We start from the raw sequence: 26,116 nt of genomic DNA on the forward strand, positions 1-26,116 counted from the left end.
CTCTGCAAAATTTACTTCTGTAACTGTAAGCTACCCAGTGACCTCAATATTAGCACTGTTAGGAATGCAAGCATATGGGCTGCAATTTCACCTCTCTCTGTGACTAGTAGGTTCAGGCAATGCCTTTGTATTTACTGAATAAGCTCATAAAACAAAGGGAGTTTTGAGCTATCCAGTAAAAGTTTGCATTAAAAATTGTTTTTACTTTGTAACTCCTGCTTGCAGTTACGAGGGTTTGCCTTCTACCTACAAGTTGCTATTATCTCAGAGGTGAAATTTGAGCACATGGCTAAAATGTACTACAGTTACAGCTTCATGATTCAGCAGCAGTAATTCAGAGTGAGCTCATAGACGGTAAAGGTAGTGTCATACTCTTCTGCCTGTGATGGGAAGCTCAGGGAACATCGTGAGCACCTCGAATTTCCACGATGGCACCACTGAGAATCACAGAATTTGTCTCTTAGCTCTTACTTGATCAGAAGGAGCCTTCTTCAGGAAGGATTCTAAGAACCGTGAATTTGGCTTGTTAAACATGCGATCACCAGCTCCCCACCTTAGATGGAGTAGGCAGAAATTTCACCAGCTCTTTGTGGAAAAGATTCCAACTTGGTACTGTGCCACCACTACACACAAATGCGATGAGGTTTCTTTTTTTCTTTATTTTTTTTTTTCCTCCCTGGAGTTTCAAATTCTCACAACCAACCAAAACCAAATCAAACCAGCCATCAGGGCACCAAAAGACTACTACTGGGAATAAGCAGGTTTACCTGAAACTTGCATATAAACACTGAAGCAAGCTTTGCCCGACAAGTCTGGACACTTAAAAATATGCTTACTAACAACAGCTAGACTGGAGTGCATTAATCCCTGGACGTAAAATTTAAAAAGCAGCCCCTTAACACAAAGGGCACGAAACGACAATCAAAAGATGTCCACAACCAGAAAAACAATTGGCAGGCTGTTTCAGTCAGAGCTGAGGACACTTGAACCACTGCAAAGCCCTCCGCACCAGATGGCTCCACAAACTACCTAGAGCTGGCTCAGGACCCCACCAACCCGGTTTCAGCACCACCTTCGTCCCGTGGGCTCCCTCCCGCGTAGCTCCGCCCCTTTCCGCTCAACTCTGCCTTGCTTTGGTGGAGCGAGGGTCTGAGTGTCAACGTCTGCTAATTTGCATAACCCAATGGCCTGACTGAATGCAAATGAGGCTGGACCTGGTTGGCTGAGGGTTAGCCCCATATCTCCGGAATCGGGCCCTTTGTCCTCCAGTGGCCCCGAGGCAGCAGTGCAGAGTTCCCCAGCGAGGCTAGGCGAGCAGCCGGCTGGCCGGAGCGGAGAAGGGAGGGTGGGAGCGAGCGCAGAGCCGGCGCCGCGCACTGTGGGGGCCAGGAGCAGCCCGCGCGCCGAGGGAGGGACTCGCACTTGCAATATGACTTTGGAGGAATTCTCGGCTGCAGAGCAGAAGACCGAAAGGTAAGTGTGCCTGCGGACTCGGTGGCCGCCGCCCCTCCCGCCTCGCGGCCGGAGACCCGGCTGACCCGCTCTCACCCTGCCGCCCGCAGGATGGACACGGTGGGCGATGCCCTGGAGGAAGTGCTCAGCAAGGCTCGGAGTCAGCGCACCATTACGGTCGGCGTGTACGAGGCTGCCAAGCTGCTCAACGTGTAAGTGGCCCGCATTCCCCGCTCGCCCACCTACCCACCCGCTTCTACCCCGCGCCCCCTGGAGCGTATGCACTCACCGCTGCCCCGCTGCCCGCAGAGACCCCGATAACGTGGTACTGTGCCTGCTGGCTGCGGACGAAGACGACGACCGGGATGTGGCTCTGCAGATCCATTTCACCCTCATCCGTGCGTTCTGCTGCGAGAACGACATCAACATCCTGCGAGTCAGCAACCCGGGTCGGCTGGCTGAGCTGTTGCTACTGGAGAACGACGCGGGCCCGGCGGAGAGCGGGGGCGCCGCGCAGACCCCGGACCTGCACTGTGTGCTGGTGACGGTAAGAGACCCGGGGTTGCAGCCCAGAATCTGCTGGGGTGGACCTTGTCCGAGCTGGACGCTGATCTCGCGGGGGTTCTGATAGGGTACGGAGCGTGTTTAAGCTCGTGGGTGGCCTCCAGTGGCGGAAGATATCTCTGTGAGTCAGCAGGCTGCCCAGCTGCTACCTCTGCCTACCTCTGCACAACCTCGCGTGACTAATTCTTTGAGCAGAACAGATTAGATAAAGCCAAATAAATTCCCGGTTTACCCTTCGTTAAGAAGTTAGCTTCATTCTTCATTTGCTGTCAAAGCTACAGATAGAAGTGGTGTAGGAGACAGACCTTATTAATTCCCTGGATATAGATACTCTGAAGTGTACCGAGTGGAATTCTTTTCTTTGCTGCTCTTGAGTTTGTTTAAACGAGCCCTCTCCTCCCTCCTCCCCACCGCTTAAAAATGTGTGGTGGGTGGATAGTGTTTTCAGAAATAACCGTGCTGTCTAGGTCTTCTGGTTTTTTGTTTTTGTACTTTTTCTCTTCTGACTTGTGTAGGGAAGTGGCAGCCTGGTTACTTGTTGCTGCCAGCCAGTAAAAAGTGCTATTCATCGTCAGGGAAGATAAGAAAGAGTTCAGCAGCTCCCTGCCCTGCAGCCCTCACCGTGCACACAGCCTGAGAATGCTTTTCAGGAGTCTTTTACTTATGACCCACCAGGGTACATGCTTGGAAGGGCGGTCTTAGGAATGGTAACCTCATGCAGAATGGGGTAGTTAATATGCAAAACTCTGTGTAGTTCGGTGCCCATTGCAGGTGTTTAGACTTTGCTAAATGCTGTTTTTAACAGAATGTTTGGGGTTTGGCCCTTTCAAAGTAGTACAATTAGTAGCAGAAGCTGATTATTTTCCGGGGAAGTAATTTTTCAAAATCTGTTCACAGAACCCACATTCATCACAATGGAAGGATCCTGCCTTAAGTCAACTTATTTGTTTTTGCCGGGAAAGTCGCTACATGGATCAGTGGGTGCCCGTGATTAATCTCCCCGAACGGTGATGGCATCCGAATGGAAATAACTGAACCAAATTGCACTGAAGTTTTGAAATACCTTTGTAGTTACTCAAGCAGTCACTCCCCACGCTGATGCAAGGATTACAGAAACTGATGTCAAGGGGCCGAGTTCAACTGCACGAGGGCTCAGAGATGACTTTGCAGAGGGAGAGAGAGGTGAGCCTAAAGAAGGAAGCTGTGAGAAAAGAGAAATCCAAGGCAAAAGGGACAAAAACTACAAAGAACTGTGCAAGAAAGAAAACTGCTAATTTAGGATGGCCAGGTTACATTCAAATAAGCCAAATATTGCTTTGTTGAAACTTTAAACGTGTAGCAATAGTTTGGGAATTTTTTTTTTCTTTTTCTTTTTGGTCTTTATGCCCTCGAATAAAAGGAAAGTAAAAAAGGATTAATCATATTTTCAAGCCACAGTTTAAATGTATTTTGATGAGATGTTGAATTCTCAGACGTTTTATTATAAATCTTACTAAGTTATTTTATGATGTGAAAGGTTATTTATGATAAAGTTTTTGAAGCACATTATCTAAAATAAACTGGTATGGAATAATTGTGTCATTTCTCAATGTGTGGTTTGTGTTTTACAATATTGATTATTGGACATTCTATTGAAGCTTTGCTGTATTTTACACTAGGCAGAAAGATGGTGGGGGGATTGTAGAGGGTCGGGGTAAGGAAAAAGGGAATATGGAAAGATTCACCTTGCAAAGTCTAAATTACAATGAATTACTTAAATGCTATAATTAATTGCATGCAAAAAGTGGAAGCAGAGAGGAGGTTTACCAAAGCTGCTTGAAGATGAGTGAAGCTTTTACTGAGGAAAAAACATTTCATTGGAGGCATCTACAAATGTTAGTGCTAAGGTGGAGGCTTGAAAGATCAAAGCCTGCAGAGAGACCTACAAGGGTGTCTCTGCCTGCCTCTGGTGTAGGCAGATAAGTGAGAGAGGGTTGGAAAGGTGGGGGTTCAGCTCAGATGCTGACAGGAGTTCTTGCATCACCATTATGTATTTGAGCTTCTTTCTGTGAACTTGCCACAGCCTGCAGAAGGAAGTGACCTGGTCAGTGTTGTAGGTAGATAATACGGGGAGGTATGGGGTAGTAAATAGGGTGAATGGCTGGCTATACAGTACCAGCGTAAGGGAGAACCATGGCAAAGGGCAGGTTTTGTCAAGTTGTAGCCTCTTCCCAGAGCATTTCCACTACTGCTGTGAGAGGTCTGGTAATGTCAGGGAAGAAGTGTCAGAGGAAAAAGAAGAAGAAGAAAAAAAAGACTTCAGTAGAAGAAGCCTTTCTACTGTCTGGTCAGAAAGCACCTGGTAATTAACTGTAGCAGGCTCATGGAGGCAGAGGCAAGGAAAGCAAAGGTGTGTGCTGGAGAAAAAACCTGGCAGAGCTATAGTCTCCACTGTTTGCCCCTCTCCCTCCCCTCCTCCTCCCCCTCCCTCCCTCTCTCTCTTTTCTCTCTCTCTGGAGCTCTCGCTTTCTTTATTCCCCTCCCTCCCTTTCTCCCTTCCCTCCCTCCCTCTCTCCCTTCCTCTCTGGAACTCCTTGGGCCCCTACTGTTTGCCAGCCTTCTTGTGACCATCAGGGAGAGCAGAAGAAACCACAAAACCCTTAAGCTTCTGCCCATCTTGTATAGGCCTATGAGCCTTCTGCTTTTCTACTCTTAGGAATGTGGCTTTCTAGGCCTTATGTAGTCTTTGCTTGAAGCCAATGTGTAATCCCAAACAACTGGAATAACAACATTTTACTTTTATATTAGCAGGAGATTTGAGAGCAATTCCTTTGGAGCAAGCCCTTTAGCCTTCCCACTAGCGGCTCTGTTCAGTTTGTTTCCACAACTGTTGTATTTCATGAACTAAGTTAAACCAAGTAGGACGGGTGGAGAAAAGCAGCTGTTTGCTGGAAAGTGCATGAGTGGCAGTCAAGTCTCCACCAGCACCCTCACCATTCATTCATGTGTAAAATGAAGAGCACATTACCCAGCCTACAGAGTTGCCTTTTATAGCTTTGTCATCTCTTGGAAGGATGAACTAATATCTGGTCCACTGATGTATCCATACATTAGATGATGAGGTAATATTTGTTTAATAAATGAATGATTAGAAATCATTATAAGCCCGAGGCTGTAGCTTCAGTGATAGAGCATGTATGAGATCCTGCAATATCTCTGGCTCTGGGAAAAATAATTACTACCTGGTACATGGTATTTGCTCGGATCATAGCAACAGGAGAATATTGAAGGCCTTACAGAGAGTTGCTACTTATCATACATATTATTAAAAAGGAGTTTGAGTCATTTAAACCCCAGTGCTTAGTGATAGGAAGGAGTGGGATATAACCTTCAGATTACTCCATTTCTTGAAAAGCTCAACAATAAGCACAGTTAGGTGTTCTTTTGATTTTTGTTTTGTTGTTCTTTCATAAGATAACTCAAACATGAGCTAAAAAAATTATGAGCCGTTGACTCAGTAGGTAGTTGCCACCCAAGCCTGACACCCTGAGTTTGATCTTGGAAACCCAAGGGAGAAGAGACTTGACCTCTCGAACTTGTCTTCTGACCACAGAAGTGCATGACATGTGCACATGCACCTATACACATACACACACACATACAGACACACACATACAGACAAACACACTTACACACACATACACATACACACCATCACCACCACCACACCACACCACAGTAATAAAATTCATAAAAAGCTAAATCTATGAAACAGTTAAGTATAAATAAAGTATGCCTCTAACTTGTGCCAATATTTAGTTAATTGCTTTAGAAATTATTAAACAAGGTTGGGGCAGGAGGATTACTTTGAGTTTAAGGCCACTAGGTTACCTAGTACCAACCCACCCTGGTATCCTGTTAAAAGCACAAAAGCAAGCAACTGACTTCCTTACATGCAACAAGAACAAAGACTTTACCCACCTACTGAGATGTGTTGTTTGCTGAAAAGTGGAAAATACCGATTTTTCCACAGGTGACTTCAGAGATTCAATATTGCTTCTGCTTTGTCTGGCTAGTCTGGGTCTTTAGTAAGTTAAAGCTCCGTAATGAAAAGAGTCCATGAGAGTAACCTTTTATAATAAACTATTTTGCAAGCTAAAATAAAAGGTGCTATTTGTAGGAAACTAGAAACTTGTAGAGTTGTTTTATGACCTTACTGTAACCTCCATCCTTAAAAAAATTGTATTCTTGCCATATAGGAAAAGGTTTGTTTTCTTCAAGAACAAAACTTGATAGCACTGATGCAACACAAAGCCAGGATCCCTCACACTAGAAGCTGAATTTTTCTTTTCCTTTAAACAATTCGTTCATAAAACAGAAGAACTTGGTAGAAGTTGTACTTACGAAACTACCAAGAGCTCTTTAGTGAATGTTTGCTATGGTCATTAGAATTGTCTGAAAAAGATCCTTTGGCCTCAGGGAGCTCGCAGTCTAGTGAAACAGAAAGCACATTGACAGGGCCTAAAGTAGAGTCCAGCAACAAAAGGCTTAAAGGACTATTGTGGAAGTTTGAAGGGTCGAAGTTTCCTGAGGGCATATAGGACAGGATGGAGGAAAAGGTTGTAAGTTCTTTGATCAGAGTTAGCGTTTCATTTTGCAAACACCATAAAAATGCTTGGCTGATGGATTGTATCCAATTCTGCTAGATGCTGCGGAGACTAGACATGTAGCCTATAGGACCTCTTGGCACTGAGAAGTTTATAATTTGTAGGAAAGTCAAATAAGTTCCTATCAGAGATTTACCGGATGTCGGTCATGTACAGAGTACGGTGTCCCAGGGCTATAAAAGCAGCAGTAATTTACCTTCAAGGATGCGCCTAGTTTGGTGTGTGTGTGTATGTGTGTGTGTGTCCCTATCTTGACACTGGGTGAATAGGGAGGTGCCCAACACCTAAGGATTTCTGAGGCTGGAGACAGGTCCCTAAAGTTGAACCATTTGCCAGGGAAGGTGAAGTGCTTTGTTGCAGAAGGGGCTCAGGTGATGGGGTTGACATTCTTCTTAATGAAGGAGCTCCTGGCATACTTGGAGCTAACTCCCAGGACATACCAAGATTTGCAGGGGCAAATTGTTAATGAGTGGCACAACACATCATGTCTACTGATAGAAGGTGATGAGGCAGGAGAGACAGAAGGCACCAAACCACGATTCTGTTGAAAGGCAAGCTTTGACCCCCACCCCCACTCCGAGATGGAAAGCTCTTTTTAAAGTTATTTTTAAATAACCGGGAGAGTTGGGGTTGTGTAACTATGTTGGGAGGAATGAAGACATTCTAATGTAAGACTGCCCTTCCCTTTGGCTATCTTTCTATTGAGACAATGGACCCCCAGGAACTGGAATTCCCCCAGGAGTCTCATGCTGAGAAGAAAAGGGCTGGTGCTGCCAGCCAGCGGGGAAGCTTTGTCACACAGCGCTGAACACTTGCAGGACAGACCTGGAGGCAGGAGCAGAGACAATGAGTGATGTGTCCCTTGATAGGGAGGGCCACCCCTTGACCAGGACACCAGGACTGCACATTTCTTGTCTTCAATTTAAATATAAGCCTCATGCCAGGAATTAGGAGGAGGTGGTCATTAAACCTCTTACTTGTCCCCCCCCCACCTCCCCAAGAATCTCTTTTGCTGCATCTCACTATTGTCTCCAATTTCCTATCGAGGCTACATGGCTGAGTCCAGCTTGTTGGAACCAGAGCAGCTCCAGGAACAGTGCAATGGGGAAACAAAATAACACTTCTGCATATATAAATTATACATATATTTGTGTCGCACAACCGAAAAAGAAGAAATGGGATATTATCACACTATGAGGGAATCTGGGAAAGATGATGCAAAAGCCTGAGAGGTTAGAAAGTTCAGTCAATTGAAATTTTGTTCACACAAATGTTTAACAATGTAAAAGAAATCAGTAGTAAAACGCTTAAACATGGGCAAACTTCTAGGGTCTCTTGAAAGTTTACTTCCGATGACTACAAATTAGGTAAATTAGTAAAATAAAGTCCTGGACATTCAGTTTCTAGAGGCTATCTGGCTTCCTCTTTAGGGGGTAAGGGGATGGGGGGTGGGGTGGGGGTGAGTTTCTGGAAGTGCTCACTTTATCCCTAATCTATCTGTATACCAAGTGCTCATGTTAGCTCTTGCCCTCTCATTTGGGCTAACAGAACACTTTTCTAGTGACTGAGGCAGGAGGATTGCTACATAGTCAGACAAACATCCAGGGCTGAGTCCAAGCCCTGTACCGAATGCTGTGCTAGAGCTCGCTTCACAAGATTGATCCCCTGTGGTTTCCGCCTAAAGACAACATTCAGATCGGCTTGACAAATAGCCCTCCCCCCCCCACCCCCCATCACACCCCTTTGCCTGTGCAGTGTGATGGTCAGAAAGCCTTCCATGGAAAGGGGGGATGCCTGATCTGAGTCACAAGTCTTAACTGGGATTCTGTTAGGACGAAGGGTGGATCTTGCTCAATACTGTTTACCCAGGTTTAGGTATTAAGGAAGTAAAGACAGGCAAACGAAAAGGCAGAGACACACTGAGGACTTTGCATGCCTGGAACAACAGCATGGACTTTGCTCTGTAGACAGTGAAGTGACTCAGGATTATTTATTTGTTTGTTTATTTATTGGTAGGATTTCCCGTAAACCTTGAACTCAGTATTGTAGCCAAGGCTAGCCTTGAACTCCTAACCCTTCTATCTCACTTTCCAAGTGTTGGGATTACAGGTAAGTGCTATCACATCTGGCTTGAGGATTTTTACACACACACACACACACACACACACACACACACACACACACATACACGCAACACCCAGAAAAAAAAGGTTCAAATTTCTGGTTCTTTCTTCTCAAGTAGATTCAGGTGCCTAGGCCCTAGCAAGTTGGATCTCACAGGCTTGCCTGGCAGAGGACTAGTTAGTGTCCCTGCCTGCCTTATTCCCTGCCCTGCACTTTACTGTCCTGTGATATTCTTCACCCCAGCCTCAGGGTAGACATGTCATGTACATGTCTTGTCCTCTTGACCATGGTTTGGGAATATTGAATGTAGCTTTTTAGCCAGAGATCTTCATAACACCTTTATTCCAGGGGAGAATTTCTTCTGGTGCTACATGATGGATAGCCACATGGATCATGGCTGCCTACTCCGGGGACACAGGGGCACAAAGGCAGAGGGTCTAGGCCAACCTGAGCCATACAACTAAGTTCTAGGCTGGCAAGACCCCTTCTCAAAAGCAAGCAAACAAAGACTGACTCCCTGCACAAAGACAAAAGAACTCTTAAGGGGCAGAGCGAGAGCGAAGCCCCAAGCCATCTAGCCTTCAGCATGAAGAGTTGGTGTGATCTCCCGAGGAAAACTGCCAAAGTCAGAGAAGACTCTGGGGGCAGTCACAAAACAGAAACCTGTGGCTGTGGAGGAAAATAAGAGACAGGAAGAGGAGGTGGAAGAACAGGGGGAAGTCTGAGGTCACAGAGGACAGTGGTGTAGGAGAGTGGTCACACTGTTAGGAAGGTCTCAGAGGCAGTGATGGAATGCTTTCCTGAACCTGCAAACTGTAGCGTGTGATCAGTGTGATCAGCTTCGGTCTACCAGTGGGAGTAGCAAAAACCAGGTTGTAGTCCCCTGGGACGGGGTGGGGGTGGGTGGGGGTGGGGGGGGTGGGGGGGTGGGGGGGTGGGACACAAGGAGCCAGAAGACACTCACTGGAAAGCTTTGATCAAGGGAGAAAGAGTGTGGCTCAGGAATGTGGCTTTGGCTGGGGCCTCTTTTCGTACTAGTCTGCTAAGATTTAACTAGTGCTACGAACTTGTGCAGCCACAGGTAACTTCCCCACCAAGAGCTTTTAAACCATGCATCAAAATAAATTCTTTCTCCATTAAAACTGCTCTGTCACTGACAAGAAGCAATGCGTCTACAATCCTTCCCCTATTCTTCACAAAGAAGACTTTACTCATCTTTCAAAGTCCAACAGATACTTTGCCTTCTCCCCCAAACTGTTGGCAATTCCTCCAGGCACAGCAACAGCAATACAGCTTTTGCCAAGCTGGGTAGTAATTTATCTTTTCCATCCTACTGCCCATTCACCATTATTTCCAAACAAACTCTGACGAAACTGACCTGCCTGGGGCAACGGGGAATGAAGAAACCATAGACACTCGTACCGAAATGCTGGGGCTGGGTGGGCCATGCTCTCAGATGGAGATGCACCAGTAGTCTGGAAAACTCAGGGTGTTTCTCATATATATATATATATATATATATATATATATATATACATATATGCATATATATACATATACACACATATATGCATATATGTGTGAGTATTCAAATTTGCTGGTTTGCTAATCTGGATAAGAGGTCTATGAAGAGGCACATTCTCAGGCCGCAGTCATTTGGAGGAGGAAGCTGTGGTTGATACTTTCAGCACATCCTATCAACATCCATCCTGGAATCAAGGGAAGGCCTTATCATTTCCTTCGGTTTGAAGCACTGAAGTCCTTAGCCCGGCCACGCTTACTTCACCTGCTTCCCCAAAACTCCCTTTTGTCTTTTTGGAGTTTATCCAAGAGTGTGTCTTCCATTGTGCTATCTTCCTGGTAAATGAGTCAATGAAAGCCAACGGCCTTGTCATTCACATGTGACTTAGCATAAGAAAGATTTTTGAAGAACTTCTCTTAACTCTATTTACTGTAGACAATTAAAATTGAAATTGCCTTCTGCAATTAGTTTTTCCTTAATTCAGTCCTGGTGACAAGCCCACAGCTGCAACGCTAAGCCATGACCTCCAATTGTACACCGTGAACCCACTCTTCTCAGGCTCCCGGTTCTGGGCTCTGCTTCCCTCCAATTTTCTTCCTTCCCCCAGTGCAGAGCATGCAGACCTCCCCCATCACCACAAATTATGCAGTCAACTTTCCCACATTTGGGGAAATAGCAAGGGTCCACATATCCAGAGTGCCAGGGATAAGCCTTGTCCTGGGGAAATCGCCTTGGTGATTGTACAGACTAGCTTTTATGACAACTTGACATACACTGGGATCATTTTGGAAGAGGGAACAGTAATTGAGAAAATGTCCCTACCAGATTGGCCTGTGTACAAGCTGGTAGTTCATTTTCTTAATTGATGACTGATGGGGGAGGGCCCAGCTCAATGTGGGTGGTGACTCCACCCCACCCCTTAGTGGTAGGGATGAGTTTCTGGGTTATAGAAGAAGGCAGGCTGAGCAAACCAGTAACTAGTGCCCCTCTATGGCCTCTGGGTCAGTTCCTGCCTTCAGGTTCTTGCCGGGTTTGAGTTTCTTCCCTGACTTCAGTTAGTGATGGCCGTGATGTAGAACAAGCTGAAATAAACCTTTTCCTCTCATATTGCTTTTGGTAGTGGTGTTTATCACAGCAATGGAAACCTAAGACAGTGATCATAGCAAAATTCAATTTTCATGATGAAACTGAAAGCTAGAGGAAAATGTTAGGCATCGCCTAGCCTGAATTCTTTTTACTGGACAAGAAAACAAAACCGGAGATCCTAGCTCTCCTGTGCTGAGTCTGGCAACCAGGTTGAATGGTTCAGTAGGCCCTCCTCTGTGGTCAAACAAGGCTGGAAGATATTACAAGGAAAACTGAACAGTTCACAAATTTTATTATAGCATATTTATAATCATTTTACTATGTTACTGTTATTCAACTCTTACTGTGCCCAATTTAAAATTAAACTTTATCATGAATACGTACATACAAGAAGCAGCTGGCTGCATAGCACTTGGTGCTGTCTGTGGTTTTGAGTGCCCACAGGCAGCATTTAGAATGTTTCCCCTGTGGACTGGAAAGGAGAGTCAGGAGCAACCATGTGCTTTTTTCTATGTAAATCAAACCATAAGAATTTTAATTCAAAAAGCAAATTAAATGTTCTTGAGCTAAGCTTCTATCTTTGTGTGTAACTTCAGATAAAAATAGTAGCTAATGCCTGGATTTGCTGTGAGCTTTAAGTTAATCAATAGATGCAAACTACTACAAATAGTACCTGATCCCAGTACTTACTTGGAGTCCTTTACTCTTTAGCCAGATATTATATTTTGTTCCTTTCAGAGAGACTTTCATGTAGCCCAGGCTGGTCTCACTATATATCTGAGGGTGATCCTGAACTTCTGATTCTCTTTTGCCTCTATTTCCCAAGTGTTGGGAATTCTCCATAGAAGCCATCATACTTCCTGGTCCTCTTGATTACTGATGAAGTTCTTTCTTTCCTTATTTCTTGATTTTAAGGTTTGAAGTATTTTCATTATCAAAACAACAACAAACAAAACAAAAATAAAACATGCCCGTTCAAAACTAAAAACAGGGAGAGCAACCTGGATAGAATTTGGATGACATAAACTTAGGATCTTCACACACACAGACACACACACACACACACACACACACACACACACACACACTCATTTTGAGACAGGGTCTCACTATGTAGACCAGGTTGGCCTGGAACTCAGATATCTACCTGGTCTCCTGAGTGCTGGAATTAAACACCATGCCAGGTTTTGTTTTATATTTCACTTGTGTATGCACGTGTACACATGGATGCAGGAGTCTGTATTGGTTATTTTTCTTTTGTTGTGATAAGTCACCATGACCAAAGCAACCTGTAGGAGAGTTTATTGGAGGGTTAGTGTCAGAGGGTTAAATTTCATGACCATCATGGCACAGAGTATGGCAGCAGGCAGGTAGGCATGGTGCTAAGCAGTAGTTGAGAGCTTAGATCTTGATCAAGCATGGCACAGAGATAGAGCTGTCAATGGAATGGATTTGGAAACCTAACCTTGCCCGTGTGACACAGTTCCTGCAACCAGGCCACACCTAAGCCTTCCCCAACAGTTCTGCCAACAAACCAGCTTTTCTGTAACCCAGGCTGGCCTCACAATGAATCTGAGGATGACCCTGAACTTCTGGTTCTCTTTTGCTTCTATTTCCCAAGTGTTGGGCTTCCCAAGCAAGTATTCGACTATAGGTACCTTCTCATTTGAGTTACCAGTGTCTGTGGAGACCACAAGAGAGCATTAGACCCCCTGAACTGGTGTTATAGATGTGAGGACTCAAGATGGGTGGTGGGAACCAAACCTGGGGCTTCTGGAAGGGTAGCAAATGCTCCTAACTGCTGAGCCATCTCTTCTGCATTTCTGAGTGATAGGGTATGATGTAATCTTTCTGAGCCTGTTTCTTAACCTGTAAGATGAGGTTCAATTACACTAACTCTTCTTTAAACAGTGACTACAGGGCTTAAGCAGAACATGCACAATGCCTGAACTAGTGCTGCTCTCCCTCTCCTATGCCTTGCACAAATGCCTAGAACTGGTGAGAGATGTTCCATACCCTATGTTAAAATATGTCTCACTGATAATCATATCTGAGACTTATTCAGAACTACAAAAATGGTATGTATTTATTTATATCTGAACATTCTATTTGCATGTATGCCTGCATGACAGAAGAGTGAATCAGACAGAAGAGGGCATCAGATCCTACTATAGATAGTTGGACATTGAACTCAGAACCTCTTGAGGAGCAACCAGTGCTCTTAACCATTGAGCTAACTCTCCAGTCTGAGTGGTTACTTGTAATACATTGGCCATGGAAGAAAGAATATGCCAAGGTTAGAAGCAGGATGTAATCCTGTGCTTACAGTGTCACAAGGCCTTTGTGTAGTTTTGAACTAAAGACAGGTTGTGCTAGTTATATTTAAAAAGTGTAAACTGGTTTAAAAAAACACACTTCAGAAGGCGACTTTATCTAACCTGCTAAACTAGTTTTAGCTTCCTTGGACATCTTGGACATGTAAAATTATATAACGGGGGACCTGAAGGATTAATTTGTAGTTGAGAGTGTCCCCTTCATAGTGTGTGCACTTACGAAGTTTGAGGTGCTGGTTTCAATACCCATCACCAAAGGAAAAAAACTGTACTACCATCCTCCCCCATTGTAAGGGGACCTTAATAACCCTGTCTACCAGTACCTGGGTCAGCAGGTTCTCTCTCCCATTTGACTGCTTTAAATCTCTCTAGCTCAGAATCTAACGGATCCCCAGGTGCCTGTGTCACATGGTTTATGTCCTCTAGCTTTTAGTCAATGCCATTAAGCAAACTGTCTGGAGGTGCTGGGTCTGCGGAGGCACAATCTGCATACGGATGTCTAGTTATTCCTCCTCAAGTCTGGCATCATCCAGTTTGTAATTTAACTGATTTTATTACTTTCATAGCAGTAAGGATTGCCTGTGAGGAGTGGAAGGCATTACCTGGGATACTGCATTTGTAATAATTTCCAATGATACCTAAACATTAATGATTATCTTGCTTTCCTTTGTGCCAACAAGCATCGCTTCCTCCATAGTTTTATTTTATGGTGCCAACAAGCTCACATTATGCCATTAATACCTTACGATGAATTTACTTGGACTGCAATTTTTTAAAAGTATTTTATTTCTAGTCATGTGTATGAGTATGTATCTGTGTGGGGCTATGTGCTCACGTTTGCCTTGGGAATTCAGAGTCATCAGATTCCCTGGAGCTGGAGGCACATTTAGGTTGTCTGCTGTAGAGTGCTGGGAACTAAGCTCAGGCCTTCAGGTGCAGTTCATGCTCTTAACCAGCTCTCCAGCCCCTGGACAGTAGTTTCTTGCAGGGCAAAGTCAATATTGAATTCTGAACAAATAGATTGTTGAGATGAATGTTCTTAAAACTCACAGTGCAGTTGTCCAGGGATGACCTGGACATTCAAATGCAGATTTGAATTCCGACGTGCATTGGAATGACTCATAGGAGGACATGGCACATAAAGGGCCTATCTGAAGGCACAGGCCATTTGCTGCTCACAACAGTCACAGGCTGGGAACAGAGAGCAAAGGCAAATCAATTAAAGATGACGACCATACCAAGGCTCCACAAAGACAGAGCTGGTGATGGGTCAGATTCTACAAATAGGCTCAGAGCTGGAAGACAAGACTGAGACAGACACACGGATAGGGGTGTAAGACTGCCTATCCTTCAGTGAAAAGGCTGGAGTGACTACCCTTGTGTCTCTGTGTAATCCGCTTGACAGGGAGAAGCTGAGGATGGTACAAGTGGAGAAAAGTTGAAACACAGAGTGACATGCATCTCCGGGCTGCTATTGCCATTCTTGGCAGATATTTCCTGCCTGCAACTTTGGGCAGTGTATACTTACCTGGCATTCTTGGCAGGGGCCTCCTGTCCATACTGTAGGGTAGTGTACACTCACCTGACGTTCTGTCACCCCTTTCAGTTTGGTCATCTTTCTCTTTAAAAATTTACTTTTACTAAATCCCACTATCTATCATTCCCAACACAGTCATCTTCAGAGTCACAAAAAGTATAAGAGGGGTTGTAGCAAGGATGAGAAAAGGTGACTAAAAAACAGCTTTAGGGAATTCAGTAACAACAGGAAGAACAACTGTAGCCTGACTCTCATTGCCAGTGTAGCTACTTTCTGTAATCCTCCCTCCCTCTTTTTTTTTTTTTAACAGTTTATTATAATTTATTTTATTTAACAATCTAGGAAGTTTGTGGCCATCAGCAGTTCCAGTGCAATTATAGGTGCAATTGGGAATTCAGGGATTTCAGTGGAGCTGTTAGTATAGCAGATCTTGTAGGTAAAATACATGCACACTTTTGATAGCACATGTGAAGGGATCTAAAATTGACCTCGTTGGTTTCATTCTCGGCAAACTGACCTGGACCACTCAACATGGCATTTATTGTTCCTGATGTTAACGCATGTTCTCTTTTTACAATAAATTTATGACCATCAGAAGATAATAATTTTGCATACATAGCATCAGGGTCTTCACATCCATTATGTCCTTATGAAATTCTATTTGATCCCAGAGGTACTTTAGTAGTTTCCTAAGTAGGTTCTGGGGCACAGGAGGAGTTAATTCTATCATATCACAGCTGCTTTCTGCAACGTGTGGGAGACTGGTACCTGGCAAGGCTGAGACACGGTCTCCTAGTAACTTGCCTAGCAAGTGCTTCTGTAATCCTTTCTGGACAGGTTGAGAACCTCCTGTTCTATCATGTGTGCCTGCATATGTGTGTGTGTGCGTGCGTGCATAAGCATGCACGTGTGCTGTGGGGATGGGCCTCTGTAGGGGTGGGGGTTTTATTACCTGGGGCCCATGGGCTGCTCCTTTGTCTGACCTTCATCATTGTAGGGGGATTACAGGAAAGCAGAGTATCTTCAGCAACTGCAATGTTAACTTGTCATGGTCACCGATGGGACTAAGGGTGGTGTCACTCCCTAGCCACCTCATAAGTCTCTTGTTTTTCCAGGATAGATGCAGTGTATGGGAGACCTACATCTGAGCTTGAAGTCTACTTTCTCTTCTTAAAAAAATTCAAGACAATGCAGTGCTTTTTTTCTGCTTATCAAGCCTCGGCACCCATAACACCTTAGTAGCCTTCCTAATAGATCTTGTGACATTTGTCCCTCCTTCTGGCTCCCAGAAGGCCCTTTCATGACTCATGCTCTCCATACGATGCTGCAAGGATAGCGATAAGTGCCAGCACCCCACCTTCCTCACGCCATCCTAAGGCTGTGGAGGCCTGGGTGAGCCTCATTTACCTGCACACCACAGCTCCTGGCTCTCAGAAGGTTCTTAGACAATGTCAAGTGAATGAAGAGGAAGGGAAGAAATAGTCTTTTATTAATTTATTGGGCAAAACACAGGAAGGAGTCAATGACGCACTGACCCAGTAAGTAAAGCTTTTAATGACTCTTCTCTCACATTTGTGAGCATGTTAGCAAGTGAAAAAAAAATGCTTTTATTCTTTCCAAAGAACAGAGTTGCAAATAACAATCACAGTTTTAAAGTGATTAAGATGCTGGATGGATAGCCAAAGAATATTATCAAATAACAGAATCTCAACAACTTATCAAATGAAACTTTACTGAGACATAAGAGAATATGTGTTAGGAGTTAACATGGCTAAAAATGAAACATCACAGAAATAGTTAAGTCCATAAACCTAGAACAGGCACTGGATAACAAGTGATTAGGTGAGCACACACTACAGACAAACTGGTATTTGAAGCAGCTTATAGCACCAACACGTTGGCAGAACCGGCAGAGAGGCAGGTCATTCCACCAGGGCATCTGGGAATAGGGAGGCTCTCAGCCATCTTCTGCTTCTATTCCCTTGTGACAACAAGGGAAGGGGAGGCTCAGAGAGCTGACGTGCCTGGTCCTAAGTCACCCAGCACAGGACTGACCAGGCCATCGGCCACTGGTAAGTACTCTATTCTATCTGATTTGACATATTTTTCCTGCTTACAGGCTTACGATGAAAGAAAACAACAAACATCATGGCATACTTCAGTATTACATTTATTTCATTGGAGGTGACTCTTGGGCCTGTGCATGGACACCCCTTTAAGACAAATTCAGGGTGATGAATCTGACAGTTTTACCGTAGTGGTAAGCTGGTGGAAGGTGGCACCCGAACAAATATAATTTGGCACATATTTTTAAATGTTATTTTAGTGTGTGTGTGTGTGTGTGTGTGTGTGTGTGTGTGTGTGTAGGTCAGAAGACAACCTGCGGGAATCAGATCCTTTCTTTTACGTTGTGCATCCTGTAGATCAAACACAGGCTGCCGGGCTTAGCATCAAGCACCTTTACCTACTGAGCCATCTCGCTGGCCCCAGTTTGACACATCTTACATTGTGTAAATGATGAATGAGATTTATTAACTCGTTGGTATAAAATTTCCCCCATGGATGGCTTAAATATCAGCAAAGTATAAAAATAATCCAAACACAGAAAACGTAGACCATACACCTTGAAAGTGTATGACACTCTTTTTCTTTCTGATGGTAAAGAATTTAAAAACATGATTTCAAAGAAACGAAATATTTAGCTATAACCCGCAGCTTATGAACTATCTGCTACATTTTCCCTCTTTAAAAATATGTGTGTTTCTTCAAGATGCTCTGGAGTCATGGAATCTTGTGTACTCTATCTTGCCAGGGCCACGGACAAATTTAAGATGAACTAGGGGGATCAGAGTATAAAGAGTATAGTACTCGCAGGAGTGTTAGTTCAGACTACTGACTGAACATACAGAAAGGAAGCCAAGTTGTCAGTGTGGGAAAAACATTCCACATGGGACTTCTGTGCATCATGACATCACCAACATACTGCTGTAGTTACCCGGCTTCATAAGTGAACAAAGACAGATAAATAAAAGTGACTCCTACATGTCATATATATATATTATACTTTCTCACATACACATCTAGCTATAAGTAAGTCAACAGTTGGCTAATGATTTCCCTCCTGGGTCCAGCATCAAAGAATCTGATTTCATTATTATTGTGAGCACAGCTCAGATCTGGTTAGGAAGTTACAAGATATTTATTGTCTCTAATCAATGAAAAGGCAACACAACCTCCTGGGACCTCAAGTTCATTTCTTACCATTAAAAGTATTTTAACAAAAATATGTTTAAGTACTAAAGGATATACTATGCTTGCTACCAATAATGTGCACATGATTGCATAAAAATATTCTGTAATAAACTGCCTTATAAATATTTAAAGAAACATGTTTAAGATTAGAGTGAATATAAGATTAGTGTTCTGAAACTATCAGTAGAAAAATATACTTGTAAAAAAAGAATGTTCCATTAAATGTAAAAATTGTCTTTTTTGGTGTACATTTCCATCTTTACCTTTTCCAAGGTAAAAGCTCTCCCTCTCTCTCTCTCCCGCCTGAGCAGGTGTCTTTAATCCAGCTGGGAGCTAAGCAGTGAGAACAGGTTGTGGGCAGTGCTATGGATTTCACACACTCAGTTCCGAGTGCCAAGCAGATGGGTAACGTGGAGAAATTCTGATGCCTCTGAGTCACTTAGGAATAGGACTGCATGTTTACCATCAAGAAGCATGACGCTCAAAGCCCAGGCATTAGATAGTAAAATACATTTTCTTTTAGTGCACACTGTATACAAGTGGGGGAAATTTTATAAACAACTCCTGGGGCTAAGTCCTTTTTGAGAACACTTTTTAAAATCCTTCATTAGTAGTCACCTTAATAAACTAAAATATCACAGGCTTTGTGTTTGGTTTGGACTTCTAATAGATTATTTTAAATAGTCACTGTGACAACGTCAAAATCCTTTCTTGGTCATGACAGGTTATGTGCCTCTGGGATCCCTACTGGACATTGTGAGGGTATGTGGGCTATTTTCACGATCGAAGTAAAAGTGAGGACCCAGCTGCTAGACGCTGAAACTGTCCTACAGAATGCAAGCCTCCCTTTGGAAGGGCCCTTCCCCCAGGGTGGTTTGTGGATACCCTGTTGGAAGTGCAGGCATCTGCAAAGGGCCCAAGTGTCTTTATATTGCTTGAATGTTTTTCCCCCCACTGTGGTCCACCAGTTAAAACTGAGAAGGAGGTAATGTCCCTCTAAAAGCAGTTGCTCTAGCAGTAAGGGCAGGTACCATGCTGGTGAGGAGAAAGGGGCAGGGCTGCCTGTAAAGCTGGTTGCAGGAGAGCAGCTGTTTTCAAGGATTTCTCCTCCCTCTCCGAGATTGTGAGGCTCTCAGTTCCCTCTTCCATTCCAGTCATGAGGGTGGAAGTTTCTGAGGTGGCCACCCCCAATCCAGCAGAGTTCAAGAGCCCTGGAGTGGAAGCTGCCCAGGGTCCTCCTGAGGGTCTCTTCCCCTTTCTTAGCCTCAGGATCACAGAAGCCCAAATGACTGATATGAGTTAAGATCCCATCAAAGGGCTTTCAGTTTTAGCCTTAGGTTTTTAACTGGCACAGTTTATTGTAGACTAAGGGGCCAGCACAATTCCAAGAGAGGAGTGAGAACAGCATCAGCTCATTATAATGCAGATGATCTTTGCAACATTCTTTCATTACCTTTTTTTTTGTACAAGAATTTCACGGAAATTTACCTACACAGAGTCAGGATAATGGTGTAACTCTGAAGGGAGGGAGCTACCGCAGGAAGTTTCAGGGTGGTTAGTGCCCATAGTGCAAAAAGGTATGGTTGAAGACACATGCCTCCTCCCCAGACCCCTTACATGGGATATAGGTTGGCACAAACATTATTAAGAACAGAATATAAAGGTTTTTGACTGAAGTGATTCTCGACATTTTAATTTGCCGGTGCTTAGACAATGTAGGTCTTGACATATCTTAATCAATTATATATTGTAAAGACAAGCTTCCCACAACTCCCCTGCCACTTTCCTTATACAGTAACCCAATATGATACCATAGTTATCAAATAGAAAATAAGATTGTTATTCTGTATTAAATCAGTAAAGGGTGAAGAAAGGACAACTTGAAAAAGAGAGACTTCGGGGTCTATTATTCCGAGAGAAGGGTGTTTTAGTTACTAGCTGTGGTTACCAGGTAAGCTGAAGGAATCCCTTCAGGTTGCTGCTGTGGTTTGCGTTAAGAGGCAAGGGGTGCTTCCTGGTCCACTATAAGATGATGCAGGTCTTCTTGTCCTTGAACGGGTTTTCTGAGGTTGGTATGCCCATCAGCAGAGGGTCACTCCGGGCATGCTCCTCACAGTATGACATCAGGTCTGCAGATGCTTTTGAGACCTGTCATGGACAAAAATAAGAGAAGACTTTATTGACAAATGTCAGTAGTGTATCTCAACCCAATAATCAGTGACATAGCATGACCTTCACAACGCTCGTCAAGTGCAGGGAAAATGGTTCCTGGCCAGTAAGACCTGCCTTAACCAAGTGATCGGAGGAGGACATCTCTCCTGCAAGCAAAAACTAGTTATTTAACTAGAAACAGGCAACAATCAATCTCCATTCTAAGTGATGGCAACTCTGTGAAACAAGCTGCCTGGATTCCCCATAAAACATGTTGTTACAGAACCCTGAAGAGCAATGATTTTCAAGTGGTTTAAAGAAAAAGTCCTAGTGTTTTCTATATGAACGTGGAGCAAAAGAGACACACTGAGAGAAAATGAAAGCAAATGACATTTAACAATACTCAATGGTAAGAAGTTGTAAATAAAGTCCTGTGAAATCTTGGTGAGTGGGTAAGGCTCCTGCTGCCAAGCCTGATGACCTGTGTTCTTCCCCGAGGCCCCACAGAGTAGGAGAGAACAGTCTCCTGTACTGTATTCTGGCTTCTACATGTGTGCTTATTACTGACGCAGCACACACACACACACACACACACACACACACACACACCAAAAAAAATTAATAGTAAAAACTGAGTGTTTGGACATTTGCCATTCCTCTGCAGCATGAAATGTTTCAAAATAAAAGTTAGGGACAAAGAAGGAAAGGCATGAGAGTCAAGAGGAAGTTTATCCACAGAGCACAATTTAAGGATTGAATAGTGGAGTTCATACTTGAGTAGGCTTTGAGAGTTGCTCTCCGTGATACTAGTGTGGGAGAAGTGAAAGGCACACAGGAGCACGGGAAGTCACCATGCCTTTCTCTGGAGTGGCATGTGCAACTTTGTCTTGTGAAGGGAGTCTGGAGGTAGACTCCAGGAGTGACAAGATCAGAGCTATGAGGGCTACCACAGGAACCTCAAGCTTTGCAGACAGGTGACTATCTCCAGTCAGGTAATTGCTTCCATTTCAGGAAACAGCATGAGTCATAACATTCCAGCGCTCTCAAGGGCCAGTCTTCTCAGGGTTGAAGGAAACACTTCAAGGTCAAGGTACCTAAGAAAATGTATCTGCCTCAAGATGGGGTCTCTATTAACCCTGGGGCACAGGGCAGTCACTCAGTGGCACACCAAAAGGCAGCCTTTTTGTTTTGTTTTCTGCAGGAAGAGTCAAACTGGCAGTTACCTGCAACACTTTGATAACTCTGTAACCCTTGATAAATTCTGGAAGGATGACAAGGATGTTTGTCACCTCCCCTGGGAATCCTGTCCCCACTCAGAAGACAAGGCTTGATCACTCAGTCAGGAAAGCAGGCACTTCCAGCTTGTCCCGGGCTTGACAGAGGGACCAGCTTAGAGATTGGCTCCCTCAGCTGTTTTGGAATAACACCTGTGGTGGCTAGGAAATGAAAACTAAATTTTTGTCAGCCTGCTCCAGGAAAGGCCTGGAAGCAAGCCGCACACAGCTGTTTCTTCTCCGACCCATGCTCCCGCCCAGGAAGGGTGGGGGAATGACCCAGAACATGCCACCAGGTGGTCGCTCACACTTGCCTTTATTCTTTCGATGGAGGCTTCCAATCTCAGCTGCTGCACAGTTCTCCTAGCTTGGGCTATGCTGTTGGTGCTTGCCGTCTTGCTGGACATCTTTGATGATTCTTCTTTCTGAAAATCTGAAGAGAAGTTTTAAGAAGGTGAACAGCATTTCCTTTGGGTTATTTGAACCTTTATTAAAATGGGTTACTTGAAGGAGACTGGCTGCATATCCCCAAATATCCCAGCCAGAAATGCCCCGCAGTAATTCTGGTGATGATCTAGATGTGCCAGAGTATCTATAAAACCTTTCTGCAGAAATTTAGCACGAATCAGTTTACTCTATGTGCGCTGACATACTACAGAAGTGTCCTTTAAAGAACTTCCTAAGAAACAATGAAGTAGTTAAACAGCAAACATAAGCGTCTGGCAGCAGAGCATGCCACCATCACCACAACCCATAACAGAAGGCTTCACTTCTATCGGTCTGATGAAAACTTCAAGTCGCAGGAAATGATGAGAAAGTCCTCTCCTAAAGCACTCTACACGCAGGGCAACTGTTAGGGGACATCAGATGCGCAATAAGTTTAAGACTATTGGTCGGTAAAGTCCTTATTTAAAAGGGAGTTAGGGGGAACTTCCAGCTGAAGGACAGATCTACAGTAAATGCCAAATGTATAATAGCCTAAAATAGTAAAATGTTATTATTCCTTCCTGCTTTATCCCAATGGCCAAGATCCTTGCTCAACCTGCCCTCGAATGTTAGAGGGTTGACCCTCTTCTCTGGCCTGAGCCCTTGGATTCTACTCTACCCTGTTGCCTTGTCTGTACAACCAGATGATGCAAAGCAGTGGAAAGAGCCTGGCCCTTGAGCTTTGACCTGTCTGCTTAGCCAAGGGCACCATTTCAAGAGGAGGGCAGGTCCAGGGCAAGTGCTGCCTGGTGCCCCTTCCATATATGGTTACATTCATGCCTAGAGTGGTGGCAACTGGAGAAAAAGGCTGAGCTGGCAGGAAGGTGGCAGTTTCATGACTCATGGGAGCAGGTGGGCAGTAGGTGTGCCTCCCTGGCACTATGTGAGGACTCAGCAGTCTAGGGCACCATGGCGCCAGGAGCAAACCCAGGCTGACTCATTCTTTGGGAGGGCTTGCTGCTGCACAAGACTTAGACCAGACAAGGTAGAAAACACCAGTAATATAGACCGAGTGAGTGACCCGAGACACAGATGTCTCCAAGGGCTGAGTCAATGATCTCAAAGGGCTGAACCCTTTGGTGTTCATTTTTACACATTTATACGAAACCAAAACACATTCAAAAAACAGAGCCAATGATATCCCTTCGATCTGTGTGCAGGACTTTGGACTAGGCCTTGGCGTCGAGTCAGGCTTCCAGGTACCAGGCTTGGCTGCTTCCCTGCTACTAATCAGGAGGTTGAGAGTGGGCAGGTTGTTTCACTTTGACTGTTTATCTTCTCATTTGTAAGAGAAGGGTGCCATTAGCCACCTCCACAGCTTAAGCATATCTAGTATGGGGTCCAGAACAATGGTGGCCTACAAACTGCAGCTGTGGGCAGTACTGGAATCTCCTCCCTCTTCCCCTACATGCTCAGTGAACCTCAGGGGTTCTGATTAATTTGGTCGAGGCAGGGCCCTTTACAAGTCATTAGGCAATTTGGCCACATCAGTATCAGGACAGAGCCATAGGGGTGGTGACAGTCAATAGGAGATTAGGGGAATAGGGAGGCCCCAGTAGGACAGAGGTACAAACAAGGAAGTGTATGGCAGGGCAGGGTGGCCTTGCCTGGTCTTGAGGCCTCAAGTGACCTTGATTCAACACACAGACTAACAGACGCTTCCTCAGCTTCCAGTCATGCAGCCCCACCTAAAAGAGAGGTTTAGGGTCTCCAGGGGAGAGCGGGAAGGTGCCTCCCATCACAGACTTGGCCCACATCCCTTAATATGCATCCAGGCCAGGGTCTATTAATCATGGTCTGAAGTGCCGGCAAGGCATGAGCAGCCTCACCTTGCACAGAGTGCGGGCGCTGGCATCTGTCCCTGCAGCCTGGGAACCTGGACTCTCCTTCCAGTTGGAGGTTGGTTGAGTGTGACCCTGACTCTTTTTCTGCATGGCCGTGGTTTGTAGGCTGCACCCTCACGGTTTCACTGTGTTCCCTTCGCATGGGAATCATGCCAAGCATTCTCTTTTTCTCAACCTTCAGGTTCAGTTTCTAAGGCCAGGGCAAATTTTCATGTAACTGCAGTAGAGGTCACACACGGACATCATTCATTGCTCTTACCTGTGTGCCATCAGCAAACAATCCACAGTCCAGGTCTATTTATAAAAGCTTGGGAAGTGAAGTTCCCTCTTCCAGTGAAGAAAGCTACACAGAACTACACAGCAGGGTGGGGGTGGGGTGGGGTGGGGACGGGACAACCACTTTTTCCCTTCCCCGACTGTCTTATAATTAATATTTAAACCAGTTAGCTTGTAAGCCAAGACAAAAGAAAGTGAATGCGATAAAAACAGCAATCCACAATTCATTCCTGTCAGTTCAGGCCTCTAGTGCTCCTTAGCTGGACTTGGTCAGACTCCTAGCCCCTCACTCCCTGCTACGGGGAGATCTTGCAGGTTCCCAGGCTCTAAGAGGTCCATACATCACTTGGATATTTTTCCTGCTCTTCCTTTCCTCTACACCTCCTCTTTCCTTCTTACTAGATGGGGGTGAGGTGTATGGTGGGGGAGCATGTCCTCACTATGTTGCCTAGGCTGGCTCCACTCTCCTAGGTGTAGGCCATTCTCCTGCTGAAACCTCCCAAACAGCTGGAACTAGAGGCACAAGCTACCAAGCTGGGCCTAGCAATTTCCTGTCCCACTTTTGAAGCAGGGTCTCATAAGGTAGGTATTTTTTCTCACCACTGAGAGAAGGCTCTTCCTAGGTTTGTTTTTTCTTTCTTTTTTTTTTTTCAGTCTTTCATGTGATTTTATTTTCTCCCTTCAACCATAATAATATGACATTGAAATTTTGTCTTAACTGGTCGTTCTGTAAACACAGGCTTATCCATCCCACTTACAGGCAAAGCAAATGCTGCTTCTTGAAATGGCCCCACCATGGATCCTCTGGTCATCCAACCCAAGTCACCCCCTTGTCTGACTTTATCTTCACTATATTGTGTGGCCACTTCACTGAATCTTATCCCAGACTTTAACTTTTCCATGGCTTCCATGATTTTCCCATGTTTTTCACATACAATGTGTCTGACCTTTACTGCACTGCCACCACCTTTGGGACCCTGAGACTTCTTGTCAGCACTGTCACTCCCAGAGGCTACATCTCCTTTCCCTCCTTTTCCAGAACCAGTTTTCCCCTTTGGTGGCATCGAGACAGGGTTTCTCTGTGTAGCCCTGGCTGTCCTGGAACTTACTCTGTAGACCAGGCTGGACTTGAACTCAGAAATCCACCTGCCTCTGCCTCCCAAGTGCTGGGATTAAAGGCCTGCGCCACCACCGCCAGGGTTATCTTCATTCTTAAATACAATGTGCTTCTATTACATTTCTGTAGCAACAGCTTTGGGAAGTCAATTCAATGGGTTACTTGTGGGCAGCCCTAGAAAACAACCACTAGGCCATGGGGAAGGAAAGGAAAGGGAATCTCTGATTAGTGTTTCTGTTCTTAGAGAGGAATCAGGTTGAAATTTTATAATTTTAACTAGAAGAACATCTTTCAGAGACATGGAATTCTACTGAACTGCCTCAAATCTAGATAGAGGCTGTGTCTCTTTCAGTGTTTGGAGAGAGGGAGGCCTTTCTGGGGCTGGGACTGGCTAGAGAGGACCTTGTCCTTGCAGATACTTCATATAGCCTCACCTAGTGTCCTGGGGCAGA

General features: G+C 44.7%; 2 protein-coding genes, 1 long non-coding RNA gene and 2 pseudogenes across 12 annotated transcripts in view; 1 reads left to right on the forward strand and 4 right to left on the reverse strand.

Annotated features, from left to right (window-relative positions):
* Nucleotides 1-1,830, reverse strand: part of LOC115031338 (uncharacterized) — a 28,024-nt gene extending 26,194 nt beyond the window's left edge. For both annotated transcript variants that reach the window (XR_015047619.1, XR_003836973.2), the window contains exon 1: nucleotides 1,742-1,830. This is a non-coding gene — a long non-coding RNA (uncharacterized LOC115031338). The remainder of the gene's footprint in view (nucleotides 1-1,741) is intronic.
* On the forward strand, nucleotides 1,266-3,589 carry Gadd45a (growth arrest and DNA damage inducible alpha). Its single transcript, XM_021165008.2, has 4 exons — nucleotides 1,266-1,473; nucleotides 1,563-1,664; nucleotides 1,762-1,999; nucleotides 2,914-3,589. The coding sequence occupies exons 1-4, from the start codon at nucleotides 1,430-1,432 to the stop codon at nucleotides 3,025-3,027; spliced, it is 498 nt and encodes a 165-aa protein (XP_021020667.1). The 5' UTR covers nucleotides 1,266-1,429; the 3' UTR covers nucleotides 3,028-3,589.
* A 12,005-nt stretch (nucleotides 3,590-15,594) lies between these two features.
* On the reverse strand, nucleotides 15,595-15,937 carry LOC110296869 (elongin-C pseudogene; annotated as a pseudogene).
* An 861-nt stretch (nucleotides 15,938-16,798) lies between these two features.
* The window catches only part of Gng12 (G protein subunit gamma 12), a 130,449-nt gene continuing 121,131 nt past the window's right edge, over nucleotides 16,799-26,116 (reverse strand). For all 9 annotated transcript variants that reach the window (XM_085840549.1, XM_021165252.3, XM_021165253.3 and 6 more), the window contains 2 exons: nucleotides 22,256-22,374; nucleotides 16,799-20,664 (listed from right to left, as the gene is read on the reverse strand). In XM_085840549.1, the coding sequence (XP_085696675.1) occupies nucleotides 20,539-20,664; nucleotides 22,256-22,348 (219 nt within the window). In that variant the 5' untranslated portion in view covers nucleotides 22,349-22,374 and the 3' untranslated portion in view covers nucleotides 16,799-20,538. The remainder of the gene's footprint in view (nucleotides 20,665-22,255; nucleotides 22,375-26,116) is intronic.
* On the reverse strand, nucleotides 25,216-25,611 carry LOC115031339 (peptidyl-prolyl cis-trans isomerase NIMA-interacting 4 pseudogene; annotated as a pseudogene).

The sequence above is a fragment of the Mus caroli genome, unplaced genomic scaffold (assembly GCF_978045245.1).
Source record: "Mus caroli unplaced genomic scaffold, Mus_caroli_1 scaffold_7, whole genome shotgun sequence".
Classification (NCBI taxonomy): Eukaryota; Metazoa; Chordata; class Mammalia; order Rodentia; family Muridae; genus Mus; species Mus caroli.